The sequence below is a fragment of the Galeopterus variegatus genome, unplaced genomic scaffold (genome assembly GCF_000696425.1).
Source record: "Galeopterus variegatus unplaced genomic scaffold, G_variegatus-3.0.2 Scaffold3251, whole genome shotgun sequence".
NCBI classification, from domain to species: domain Eukaryota; kingdom Metazoa; phylum Chordata; class Mammalia; order Dermoptera; family Cynocephalidae; genus Galeopterus; species Galeopterus variegatus.
Genome location: NW_007729362.1, coordinates 201,027 through 214,790, shown reverse-complemented (window position 1 = coordinate 214,790; position 13,764 = coordinate 201,027). Strand labels below are relative to the sequence as shown.

Genomic DNA, 13,764 nt, shown 5'->3' with positions numbered 1-13,764 from the left:
TATTAGGTAGCAGCTATGAAGCCTTAAGACAAGCTACTTAACCTTTCTGAATCTTTGTTCCTCATTCTCCAGAAAAAAAGGACTGGATATGAAGGTGATGATACCAACCTCTAAAAGGATTCTCTGGGCAGTTACGTGAACAACTGGAAAAAGTGCCTACTGTATACTAGATACTCAGTGATTAATAGTTCCTTCCCACACCCGAGAGCCTGTTCTTATTACTTATTACCCTTACTGACCTCTCTTTCTCTAAATGTCTTCAATTTCTAGCCACTGCAGTATCAACTTCTCTCTATACAGTCTTGCACTATTCCCTAATTTTTTCTCTTATGTCAAATGTTTCCTTCTAACTAGACTTTTCATTACCTTTTCTTCTACCCATCTAGACATAAAACCACCCTTGGACTTAGAGAGTGACAATGTACTTGATGAGTATGTCAACTTCCTGTGTAGGGACAGCCAACTGCTAACTGTACTGCCATGCACTCAGAAAGCAGTAATCATTTTTTCTTATCCATATGTATGCCCCACAGTCATCTTTCACCTAATTATGAACATCTGATTGAAAGAAGAAGGGTAGGGCCGGCTCAGTGTAGGGACAGCCAACTGCTAACTGTACTGCCATGCACTCAGAAAGCAGTAATCATTTTTTTCTTATCCATATGTATGCCCCACAGTCATCTTTCACCTAATTATGAACATCTGATTGAAAGAAGAAGGGTAGGGCCGGCTCAGTGGCGCATTGGATAGTGCGCCGCTTGGGAAGCGCGGCAGCGCTCCCGCCCGAGGGTTCGGATCCCACATGCAGACCGGTTCCCGCTCGCTGGCTGAGCGAGGCGCGGGAGCAACACCGAGGGTTGCGATCCCGTTGCCGGTCCCCAGTCCGGTACGGGGGCAACACTGAGGGTTGCGATCCGTTGCTGGACACGGAAAAAGACAAAAAAAAAAAAAAAAAGAAAGAAGAAGGGTCACAAACAAAAGTCTGCTCTACAGCTCCACATTGCCACTGCTTCAGGCACCCTTCTTCCTCTCCTCTGCATTTCTACAAAAAGCTAGGTTCCCTATAACCACTTTCTTCCCAAGAGTCAGAAAACTTTCTATAGAGGACCAGATAATAAATATTTTCATCTTTGTGGGCCATACATTGTCACAGCTACTCAACTCCACCACTGTAGAATGAAAGCAGCTATGGACAACACGCACAACAATGAAGTGTGGCTGTGTTCCCATGAAACAGTCAGAGGGCTGAATTCCAGCCTCAGTGTGCTGACTCCTAGTCCACCCTGTGTTCAGTGGTTCCCAAATTTGTACACTGGAATTACCTGGAGGCATCACAAAATACTTACAGCTGCACTGTACCCCTAAAGATTTTGATTTAATCAGCCTAGGATTGGTCTGTGCTTCAGAATTTCAAAAACATCCCCAGGTGGTTCTAACACGCAGGCATATTTGGGGACCACTGCCCTATGTTGCTTCCACAGTTTTCTAAATAAAACACATCTAGCCTTGACCTCAGTGTGCATACAGACCACTATAGGCTTTCCACTGACCATTAAGTTAAGTCTCTGCCTGATAAATCCCTAATATGCCTTTCCTCACCTCGCCTGGCAGTACTTGTCCATGGTATTTCCACAGTATTCCATTCAATCACTTAGTCATTCCTTCACTCATTCATTCAATAACAGTTATATAATAGAGTGGCAAACAATATTCAGTTTTCTGCACTCCCTGTGCTTACATTCTAGCATCTCACACCTCAATTAGCACTAATGTAATTAGTGCAATCATTATGTAATATATTAGTCATAATTATCAAAAGATTGGCAGCTCCTTGGCCACATGCAGGTGATCATCTCTGTATGTCCCATACCAAAAACCAGCCCACAGAAAGCACTGAATGAGTGACTGCTAAGTGTTCAAATGCATCCGCTTTATAGATGGTATACCCAGCGTGTTTTAAAGCAAGCAGGAAGAAGGCAACAGGAAGCAGCCTTTAAAGGAACAAGAGTGGTGACAGTGGTGATTAAGGGTTCAGAAGACCTCAGGTTTATCTAGCTCTGAAAGGAGCAATGTAGAACTGCGGTGAAGAGCACTGGCTTTTAAATCCGACAGACAGAGGTTCAAATCCTGGGTCTCCTACATATAATCCATGAATCCTCGAATAACTCATTTTTGGTTTGAACCTCCTCATCTTTACGCTCCTCATCTTTAAAATGCAGAGAGCAATAGCACCTACTTCAGGGTGCTAAGGACTAAATAAGATAAAACATGTAAAGTGCTTAGTATCTGATGCACAGTAAGCAGTTAAGAAAGGTTAGCTGTTGACACTCATCATCAATATCATGGTTGTCATAATTGTTGATATTATTGTTGCAACTGGGCTTTTATTACAGCACCTGGCATATGAAAATCATTAAGAAATGATAGCTTATATAATCTTAAAGATATTGTTTCCATCTCAACACATTGCAATCAACCAGGTGTGGACGTTGGACCTAACACAAGTGACTCCTTGGGCGTCAATGTCTTTGACAATCAAGTAGGAGCAGGGTGGAACCCCTCTGGGTATCAATGTCTTGGACAATAAAGTAGGAAAAGATTGTTTGAACACTCCTCCCATCTCTAGAATATCCATTCAAAGTATTTCTTCCAGAAACACCTAACATATTGCAATATAACTTGGCCACTGGGTAGAACGTCTCCATGGGCAGTTATCCAAAGAAGTGAAGGGTATCTAAGTATCCCAGCTGTGTCAATCTAAAAGGGATTAAGAGAGGGCTAGAGCTAGAAGCAAATTTCAGTGAAATAGAAAACCCAGGTAGAGTTAACAGACTCCCAGTTGAAAGTTGGCTGATTGAAAATGGATTGGATCAGGGCTTTCAGGAAATTCATCCTATCCAAATTAAATTATAAACAGGAACCTGCCCTGTTTTAAGATTTAGAAAGCTCCATGTTGAGCAGGGAATAGTATGAATTTCAGCAAGAGACAGGGAATTAGGAAAGTCAATAATGTTTTGTGCTGCAGATGTTGGAAGCACCTGTAATAGCAAAGAATAAGCTCCTTAGTTTGAATTTTCTGGCATTCATTTATGAAGCCTCTAGAGCCTGCAGCTACAATGAAAACATATTATCCTTTTCACAGTGTATGTATTTAGCTCCTGAAAATAATCTTCTTATCTCCTGTTTAGTGAATTATCACTTTCATTTTCCTCCACAAGAAATTACACACTAATACAGGGCTTTAAGAGTTTACAATTTCTTTTTTGTATTTTGATTTTAAAATTGAAAAGTAATCTCCTTACTCCTTGAGCTCAGCCAGTGAAGCTGAAATCCTAATGTCATGGCCCAGTAAGTACAGAGATGTAATTAAATCACTCCACTGAACTAATTCACCAAGAGGGCCACCACTGAAGGCTGTCTCTGCAATCTTAAATCCAGATTCCTTGGTCAGGAGTCCCAGGTGAACAAGGACCTAGAAAACAAAGAAGAGGCATATGCTGATTTGCACTGAACGAACCACAAACTCCATAGCAGACCACCAGAAAGTGATCAATTCCAAAGTCACGTTTATGTCCCAACAAAATCTCAATGTGGGGTATGCTATTTTTCTAGAAGGTACAAAGAAAGGATGGAAATTTTTTTTTTTTTTGGTTTTAGATAAATAAGATCACTGCTCCCTCTGTATGGCTATCAGGATAAGGTATAGACAGATAATCCTGCTATCAGAAAGTTGGATGTATCTGTAAAATCAGAATTAAAGAAAAGTAAGCCAGAACAATAAAATATCTTTTAACAATATTGGGCTTTTTTCTACAACTGAATATTTAACCTTTTATGTGGAAAATTTCAAACACGTAGAAAAGCAGACATAACAATATTGTCAATCCCATGTACTGATCACGTAGTTTCAACAATGATCAACTCTTGTTTCACCTATACACACCCCTATTTTCTCTCAACCCCTCTAGATTACTTTGAGGCAAATTCTAGGTATCACAGCCTTTCTTTTGTAAATAGTTCAGTATGTATTTCTAAAAGAAACAAACCTTCACTTAAAAAATATAACCATATCATTATAACCCCCCAAAAGTTAATAATTCCTTAATATCATCTGATACCACTTGTGTTTATATTTCAACTATTCCTTATTTTTTTTTTTAAGTTTTGTTGTATGATTCAGAAGTCAAAATGTGTACATTATAATTGCCTCGTAAGTCTCTTTGCCTCCTTTAACCTATACAGTCCCTCCATTTTTTTTTAGGGGGACTGGTTAGCGGATATAATTTATTTATCAAAGAAACTGGGTTTTATTTCCAGAAGAGTTTCCCATACTCTGGATTTTGCTGATTGCAATCCCAAGTTGTTGTAATCAGTAATTAGATCTAAATTAATAATTAGATCTACAGACACAATCAAAGTCAGATTTGATTTTTTTGGCAAAAGTACTTCATAGGTGGTGCTGTGTACTCCCACCAGTGGGAATGATGTGTAGGTGTCTGTGTTTGGGGATGTGAGTGGCCATTGATAATCACTAACTACATCCATTAATTCATTCGGGGTTGCAAAATGGTGATATTCTGTCATTCCTTCTGCATATATTAGCTGGAACACTTCTATAAAGAGAAACTATCCTTCATCAACTATTTGGTTACCCTGAGGTGACCCTGAGGTTTACAAAGAATGAGCCTGGTAAATACATGATTCTTTCCCTTTATTTACCAGTTTTCACACTAACAAATTGTTCTTTAGCATACTCAAGACCTACGAGGTTCTTTTGTCTTTTTAAAAAATATTATAAAATCATGTATATAAATACATTTTCTGTGTTTCAATGAATTGCAGTTGTCCTTAATGATTATCAAATTATTCCACCTTGACCAGTGTGAGGCTATCCAAGTTGGCCCCTAAGTTCTTTTGACACAATCCTAGTAGTCTGATAGCTTCTCTGCTCTTGGGAATGATGACAAGATGGTCTAAGCTCATCATGTACAAGTTTTGTCTCATATTTTTTCTTTTTTTTTGGCAGCTGGCTGGTATGGGGAACCGAAACATAACCTTGGTGTTACAAGGCTGCACTCCAACCAACTGAGCTTACAGGCCAGCCCTGTCTCAGACCTTAATAAGCTATTTTTCCAAGTACCGCTTATACCACCTAGTGTAAATTGCATTAGAGATCAGAGTCTGGGACTTAGGGTACTTTAGTTTATCATAGAGGGCCTTTTTCAGTGGCTCTAGTGAGGAAATGTATTTTTTCCTCAAAGTTAAATCATGAGTTTTATACTGGGACTTCCAATTCAAACTCAGGATTACAGTATTCTTACAGACCATCATCCACCTTACAACTTATTTCCTCTGTCCCACACTCACAATCCCACTTCTCAGAAATACTAACGTAACTACTCATTTGCTTTATACCAATATTCTCAATGAATTCAGAATAAGAATATATCAATATCCCTGCACACTGCATAATTAGTAAAAATCGTATTAACATATTTTTGCAGTTATTTTTGTCCTTCATAACATCCCTTCTGAAATGTTCAATTTATGGTGTCCTAAAATTACCAAAAATAGTTCTTTTCTGAGTGCTTACATCCAAACTGATGGATATGTAGTCAGTTCATCTGTTTTATTTTCCTTGTGACTTTTAGATTTTTTTTTTGGAACTGAACTTTGTTTTATACTTCCATAAAATGGTTCCAGTGTCAAATCTACAAAGTAAGATACATTCAGAGAAATCCAATTTCTATACTTGTTACTTCTATGCTATTCCCTCCTCCCCTTATTTGATTTTTTTTCCTTATTGTGGTAAAATACACATAACATAAAATTAACCATTTTAATGTGTATAGTTCAGTAGCATTAAGTGTATTCTATTCACATTGTTGTGCAGCCATCCCTACCATCCACTCCTTTAATTTTATGGTTTATCTTTCCATTTTAAAAACCATGCAAGAAACATATGCATATTATATGTGTATGTATATATCTATATGTATACCTATAGATATAAATTCCTCTCCCTTTTAAAAATAATATACACTATCTTCCACCTAACATTTTTTTCACCTAACGATATATCCAGGAGATTACTCCATAGGATTATATAGAAATACTCTTTATTTCTTTTACAGCCCACCTGCAGCATCTGAACACATGCTCTTCCATATACAAGTATTTGGTGCCATATGTTTGGGCTTGCTGTCTCATAAACTCAAAAGATCTAAGCAAAGCTGACCCATCAATCTGTGTAGTTCTGGGGTCTTACAAGTGTATCTGTATTTTCTTTTTCAAAGATATCAAATTAGTCAATTAGAAATACCAAACTCATTTTTAAGTTCTTTTCTTAGATGTTAAGAGCAAATTATTCACTTTGCTCAGTTTTGAAATCAGAACAGTTTAATCTAAAGCCATGCCACCTAATCTGTAACTCTTAGGGTATAAGTTCTTCTAAGCCCATGGGATTCTAGAGGTTTTCCAGGCATCTCCTCATAAACTCGAAACAAACTGGCTCAAGTTTAGTAAAGTATCTCTCTCCTAGGACCATAAGCAGAAACACTAACCAGACAGAACAGCAATGGAACTCAATGGCTGCCCAAACCCTAGACTTGACAAAAAAAAAAAAAAAAGTGAAGTTGTCATGATGACGTAACAGCAAATTCTCAAAAATTGAATTCAGGTAAAGAAGTGAGGGAAAATTTCCTGATACCCTGAGAGAGAAGCAGTCAGGTGGTTCAAAGGAAAGTCTTGTAGGCAGATAATTGGCTTGGCTTCATACAAGAAACTTGTTCTGGTTCCTACTAAGTAAGAGTATTTTAATTGGCGATAGGAAAACCCAAAAATGGCTATACAAGAGACTGAGCAGATTCATCCTGAGGGAGTATCATTTGAGACATGACATTTTTCTTAGTCTTGTTTCCAAGCAAAATCAAATTTTAAAAGAAAACTGGCATCTAACTGAACAAAATTAATACGAAACTCACTTTCTTCCGCTTTCTCTTTTCAAGATTCTGCTTTTCTGCCAGGGACTTGATTGCTTGGATCCATGCATCAGCCATTCGCCGGATCCGTAGTCGCATCCACCGGAACTCTTCATGCTTTTTCATCATACTGTAGAGAATATTAAAATCCGTACGAATTTCTGCCTAGTAACAGAAATTTAATAAAATGAATATCAGATAAAAAGTCAGAAAGCATAATGGTTTTCATGAGGTGACATTTGAAAACTTGAAAGAAATAGTCAATTAAATCCAGGGCTTGAAAGTAAGTCTTGTCTGCTGAATTTAATAAAATGAATATCAGATAAAAAGTCAGAAAGCATAATGGTTTTCATGAGGTGACAGTTGAAAACTTGAAAGAAATAGTCAATTAAATCCAGGGCTTCAAAGTAAGTCTTGTCTGCTACACAGCTCTTCCTTAAAGGTCTTGGGATTGCAAATTGAAGGAAAGGTCCCTGACTACTTATCTGCTGTAAGGGAAATCATTAAAAAATCAGAAATTGAGAAAGGCAGCACAGTCATTGCAAAGCCCTGAGCTATGCTAAATTGCAGTTTTTACAGTGAGTGTGCTTGATGTACCTTGAAATCTCAGCACCCAAGTGTTTCATGCCACTTGGATCTAGTGCAGGGCAGCAGACTCCTGGGAAAACTGAAGCCAATTCTTAGCAGGCTACCTGACATCAGGTGGACTGTCAAAAAGCCTCTTTCTGTCCAGAGTTAAATAGGAAAATAAATGCTCATCCTTTAGTTTTGTACCAGTCCAAAAAAAACAATGCCCAATTCAGTATTTACTAAGAAATTTAAAAGCCAGAAATACTATTTTTCTGCTATAACTGAATATAATTCAAAATTCAGACCAGAATAACTTAAAAGCCAAGACGAATATTTTCCCCAATATTCTGGACAATATAGTTGGATACAACCAGTGAATGAAATAACGGAAAAACATAATACCTATATTGCATAGAACATCTCAAACATGTTGAATCTATCTTTTAGCAGTCACCATAGCTCATTCTGAACACTCATCTCCCTCCCTGATTCAACAACATCCCAAGATGCCCAGGTTTATGGCATGGGTCAGCCAACAGCAGCCCTTGAGCCAAATCCTCCTCATTATCTCCTGTTTTTGTGTATCAAGTTTTATTGGTCATTTACATACTGTCTATGGCTGCTCTCTGTGCTACAATGGCAGCAGTTGTCAAACATAGTTCTTATGGCCTGAAAAGATGAAAATATTTACTACTTGGCTTTCTACAGAACAGGTTTGCTGATCCCTGGTCTAAAGAATAAAGATTTAAGCTTTTAACATGGCATACAAAGCCTTTCACAGTCCCCTTCCTACCTTTCCAATCTCATCGAAACCCTATGGCTTTGCCTCACTGAACCATGCTCTACTCCCTGTGATTGCCAAGCTCTCACTTTTCCATATCAGAGACCCCCTTTTCTCCTTGACCTTGTACAAACTTGCCCATCATTTTAAATTCAGCTCCAGTGTCAGCTTCTCTATGCGATCTACCCTGACCCCTGCAGGCTGAGATCATCTCTTCCTCATTATTTCCATAGTCCTGTATTACAGCGTTTGTGACAGGCATGGTCATTATTTACAACCATCACCCTCATTAGATCACCAAGGGCCTTCATGTCTGATACCAGGTCTAATTCATAGCAGTAGCCCAGCATTTAGGAACCCTCAGAGAATTGCTTGACAAAAAAATATATAAGTGGTTGACTGATTTGGTCACTTAGACTTCCACAAGACTGGTGCCGTGAGTTTTTCAGTTTAACACTATTTCAGATTATAGCCAGAATTTCTAGAAGATTCCGCATGTATCACTTGGCATCTGACCTAAACGCTCAAGTCTAGAAAGAGTTTTCCAAAATCACTTACTAATGAATTATGATCAGTTTCGTCGTAGGGATTTTTTGCTCTCCAAGGTAAATGAGGACACCAATTTTCAACCTGAAAAACATAAATCAGTGACACTCAGTATGCTGGTTCATCTATAATTGAGTTACTGTATGTACAAAGCACTGAGAACAGTTCCTGGCACACAATGATCACTATATTAATGTGAGCTATTATTAGCCAAACTCCCATGCTTTTAGCTAGCAATCCAGATACAGGTGCCCTCTCAGATGAAACAATCAGCAATGGTTATCAGATGTAAAGTGTGATCACATGCTCTTTCTCTGATAATCAGCAATAACCACTGCTGATCAGAGAAGGCGCATGTGATCACACTTTACATCTGTCCTTTGAAGTACTTTACAGCTACTGATTCCTTAATCATTTAGTCTTCACACTTCTGTACCAGAAGGACAGGGAGTCTTGCGGCAGGAAGTTAAAAGACTTGAACATTACCACAGGGAAATGAAAATGTAAAGGTGCCTCTGTGACTATTTAGCAAATGGACAGGAATGACTCGTTACCTGCCATGTCATATCTGGAAAGGAAGTAGGATGTTATTTGAGCCACAGAAGTCAATCATTTATCTCAGATTAGGAATGCAACTGATAATTTAAGGCTAATAAGGTCAAGGCTTCCCTTGTTTTCTGACTATTCATTTCATACGATCTCAAGAAATAAGGTGGTAAGACCTATTGAAGAAAGAGATGAAAGGAAAAACAAAAGAACAAATCCTCGGTGGTCTTGTGAGAACCATTCCAGAAGATGGATCATTCTGTCAATAATCAAGGACTTAGAGAGTTGAGGGAGGAAGAAAAAGAAAGGAAAAAAGTGCCAGATTTTATAGGAGTTACTTCAACAAATTTTACCAAAGAAAACTGGACAAACTATGTCTGTTTTTCTGCAGGGTTAGAAAAAAAAAATTGGGTAAATAGTAATTTCTAGTAAAGGAAGAATGAGAAATGCATCAAGTAATACAATTTTACCAAAGAAAACTGGACAAACTATGTCTGTTTTTCTGCAGGGTTAGAAAAAAAAAAATTGGGTAAATAGTAATTTCTAGTAAAGGAAGAATGAGAAATGCATCAAGTAATATTGATGTCTGGCTTCTTTCAAAACTAGCTATAAAATTTCAAGATAGCATGCATTATCGCCTATGAGATTAGAGATGACTAATAAACAGGGATTGAAATAATTTTCCTACAGTCATGTGGACCTATAAAATTTAACAGAGCAGGAGGGTAGAAGAGATGCTTGGAGGGGTCACTGAGACAGCAGGATGTGTGTGGGACCACAGCCTCCTGGGTCAGCAGAGCAGAGTCAGACAAGATGGTCTGCCCTGTAGGTCTGGATGAGTTTTCAAAGACACACGTTAGTTACACCAATTCAGAAATTATTCATAATGCAAGGTGATTTTTACTATGACCAAAAATAATTGGCCTGATTTGCATAAAGCCATCTGCTACTACAAATGAGCTGAAAGCAATAAGCAGAGTGCAGCAAAGCTTGGGGAGGGCGGAATCCCTGGATAGGAAAAGTGCAATATTCTCTTTTCTCCTTGTGGAGTAAAATTAGACTTCACCATATTTGTGAATGACTTTAGAGATTCATAAGGACTCCCCATAAGGAAAGTTGAAATGGTTTTTACTCATAAAAAAAAGCAAATACTAACTTGCCTTGGAGGCCCACGGTCTAATTACGAGGATCTTATAGCAATGTGACCATGAAAAGCAATATCTGGAGCTCCACAAATGAGAAAAATGAGGGAAAACTGCAGAAAAGCAGTTCGAAAATAGATGAAGCCTCAGCTGACCCCAGCAGCATTACACACATCTGTACCTCATATTCTTAGGCCAGATTGAATTATTTGGCTCCAATTAAATTTTTGTAAATGGACTCAATAAAACATCCCTATAAAGTATATTTATAAGATGAAGCCTTCATATGAATTGCAGACTTGATTTGTGAGACCTTCGACTCCATCAAAAAAATAAAATAAAAAAGAGGATGAGCAAGCAGGGTACAGATTTGAAATAAATCTCCCACTGAATAAATAACCAAATTTACACAGCAATCCAGCAGGATAAAAAATTCCCCCATAAATAGTATGATGAGGAAAGATGGAACAAGTCTTAAGAATATCAACTAAATTAGTGAGACCGGACATTGAAAAAGGAGAGTACATTCCCTCCGCAATCCTCCACACCAAGAAGAATCTTCCAAGATTCACTGACGAAAATACAGTCCAAGGTGATCTTCTAAAATATGACTTCCCTACAGAATCCTCAAGACTGTTATTACTCTTTGAAACTAACCATTTATCTTAGTTTTTCTTACTCAGTCACTGGATACTACTTTGCAAAGCTCCAAGGACATCCCTGCAAGTATGGAAAGTAGTCAGTCCAATTTAGCTTTTAGTGAGAAATTTTACCATTACAAATGCACTCATGGTGGAAAAATCAATTAGAAACATCGTAACAGAGAATGAAGGGTGGGTTTTTAAGGTTGTTTTTGTACACAATGACAGGATAACTGGTTAACAAAATAATTAAATTATACTTAAGCCAATTACCCCGTGGAGAAAGGGGAAAAAGAAAAGAAAGCATTTCTTTCTTTCTGAAACCTCAGAGGATTAACAGGGTTGGAAGTAAGCCAACACTGGCAATAATTCCAAGTACTAAAACAGCCCTCAGATGAGCAACATTTTCCTAAATAATAGCACCGGTAATAACATTCAGGGAAAATCGTGTTCAAGGCTGATACCTCAGCCTCCTAATTCCTAACTCTGTTTTCTGTCTAATCTGTCCAGGGTCCTTTTACAAGCTTACCCTACCAGTGCAGCATCCTACCAATAAAGCTAGACCCCAGAAGTGCCATCATATTCCTAATCTGGAAGTGGTACTATTTCAAGTTGTCCCGAACATCTCTTTTCCTCCTGGCTCTTAGAACCCTAGTGTCCTCACCTGCCTGTGGCTGCCTTCCTTCACCCACTGCCTTGGCCACACTTTTCCAACTGGGGCACTTGGTGCTCTCTCTCTGGGATGGGATTTTGTATTTGCCCTTGGTGCAGAGACCCATTGGACCCTCTCACTGCCTACCCCCATCTCCGCCCAATTCTTCTGGCCTGGCATCAAGCCCTCTGCCAGGGAAGGATTGGACATCCAGAAAAGTAGCCAATAACTCACCACAGTAAGATGGAGAATTGAAAACCGTTTGAGTTCATGGCAACATGCACACAACAATCGATAGAGAAGCAGAACCATTACTCTAATAACCTTCCATTTCAAGGCAAAACTCCTTCAACATGAACCAATCTTTTCAGTGCACTAGCCTCAAGCCACAAAATAAAGAGGCAGCAAGAACAAAGACGAGCCAGGCTAGAAGTTCAGAATATGAACATATATTCCACGGAGAGGGCCCTACAAATCACTTTTTCTTGAATGAGGAGACATAAAATGATACTGGTTTTTGACATTCTTCCTTCCAGTGATTTAAACTTCTTTGAACTAAAAAGCGTTTGCAGCTTAATCATGAGATTGTGAATCAAAGCATTCTTTGAGTCCCTAAATTTCTAACTAGGTCAGACTTATTATCGAGGTCTGTAGGATGGACAATTCATTATATTTAAGGAAAAAGAAATGGCTAGTAGATATATATATAGCTCAAATTGGGTTTTAAAGGGGGGAAGAAGATGTAATAGGATTATTGCAAAAACTAATAGTAGATTCAATGCATATATGCATGTGGTTAGGTATACTATAGCATAACTCTTCATAGCAATACTCTGTTCTTTTGGAAAAATAATGATCAGTCTGTTATGGCCTCTTTCATGATTAATGTGAAGTGTCTTGTTCTAATGGATCACTGACTCACTGACATAATAGGATTTCACGCTGTATTTTTTCAGATGGTTAGTGCAACCAAAACTAAATGGGAAAAATACATAAGAAAAATCTGAGAATATCTCCAGATGATGTTATGGGTGCTTTTCATTTTCTTTTTTCTGCTAATCTGCGAGTTATAATTTTTTAAACAATGAATATTAATTAATAGAATCATTTTTAAAGGAGTTACATTATATAAGCAGACAATCATTTATTAAAGGCTTACGATGTCAGGCTCTCTGAAGAAAAAAAAAAACTTGCATGCATTACATCACTTAATCCCCCAAAGGGCCCTAATGACACGAGTGCTATCACCATGCTATATGGGAGGAAATCAAGGCTTAAAGGGAGTGTGCTGAGGTAACCCCACTAGTGAGTGGCAAGGGCTGGGTGACAACTGAGATCTGTTGCTTCTCTGACCACAGCACATTAGAGGCCACACTTAGTGAGGGACAGGAGAGCTCTTGAGTGGGGAAAGAGGACTAAATCTGGTATCAGCCAAATGGATTCTATGTCCAACTCTGCAAATAACTAGGCATGTAACTTTAAACAATTTGGCTTTCAAGTTTTCTCATCTGCAGAATGAAGGAGTTGGATCAAATGATCCTCTTAATTCTATTATCCTGGAAGATCTGAACTGTGGTTACTGGAAGCGGAAAAGGGGAGGAGGGAGAGAGATAGAAAGAAGCTGGTAAATGGACACAAAACTACAGCTAGCTAGGACAAATAAGTCCTATTGGTGTACAGTCGATCCAGGAATCTATAATTAACAATGATTTGCTGCATGTTATCAAATGACTAAAAGAGAGGAGATCAAGAATTCTTATCACAAGGAAATGATTAAGTTTTGCAATGATGAATATGCTACTTGCCCTGATTAGATCATCACACATTGTATATATGTATTTAAACATAACTCTGTACCCAATAAATATGTACAACAATGTTTCAATAAAAAAATTTTTTAAAAAGA

General features: G+C 38.1%; 1 protein-coding gene across 1 annotated transcript in view; it reads right to left on the bottom strand.

Moving 5' to 3' along the window:
• Positions 1–13,764, bottom strand: part of LOC103600145 (alpha-1,6-mannosylglycoprotein 6-beta-N-acetylglucosaminyltransferase A) — a gene marked incomplete at its 3' end in the record, with an annotated part of 135,550 nt that overhangs the window by 22,117 nt on the left and 99,669 nt on the right. Inside the window, exons 6-8 of the mRNA XM_008584376.1 lie at positions 8,890–8,961; positions 6,984–7,145; positions 3,303–3,472 (exon numbers count right to left, since the gene is read on the bottom strand). Coding sequence (XP_008582598.1) covers positions 3,303–3,472; positions 6,984–7,145; positions 8,890–8,961 — 404 coding nt within the window. The remainder of the gene's footprint in view (positions 1–3,302; positions 3,473–6,983; positions 7,146–8,889; positions 8,962–13,764) is intronic.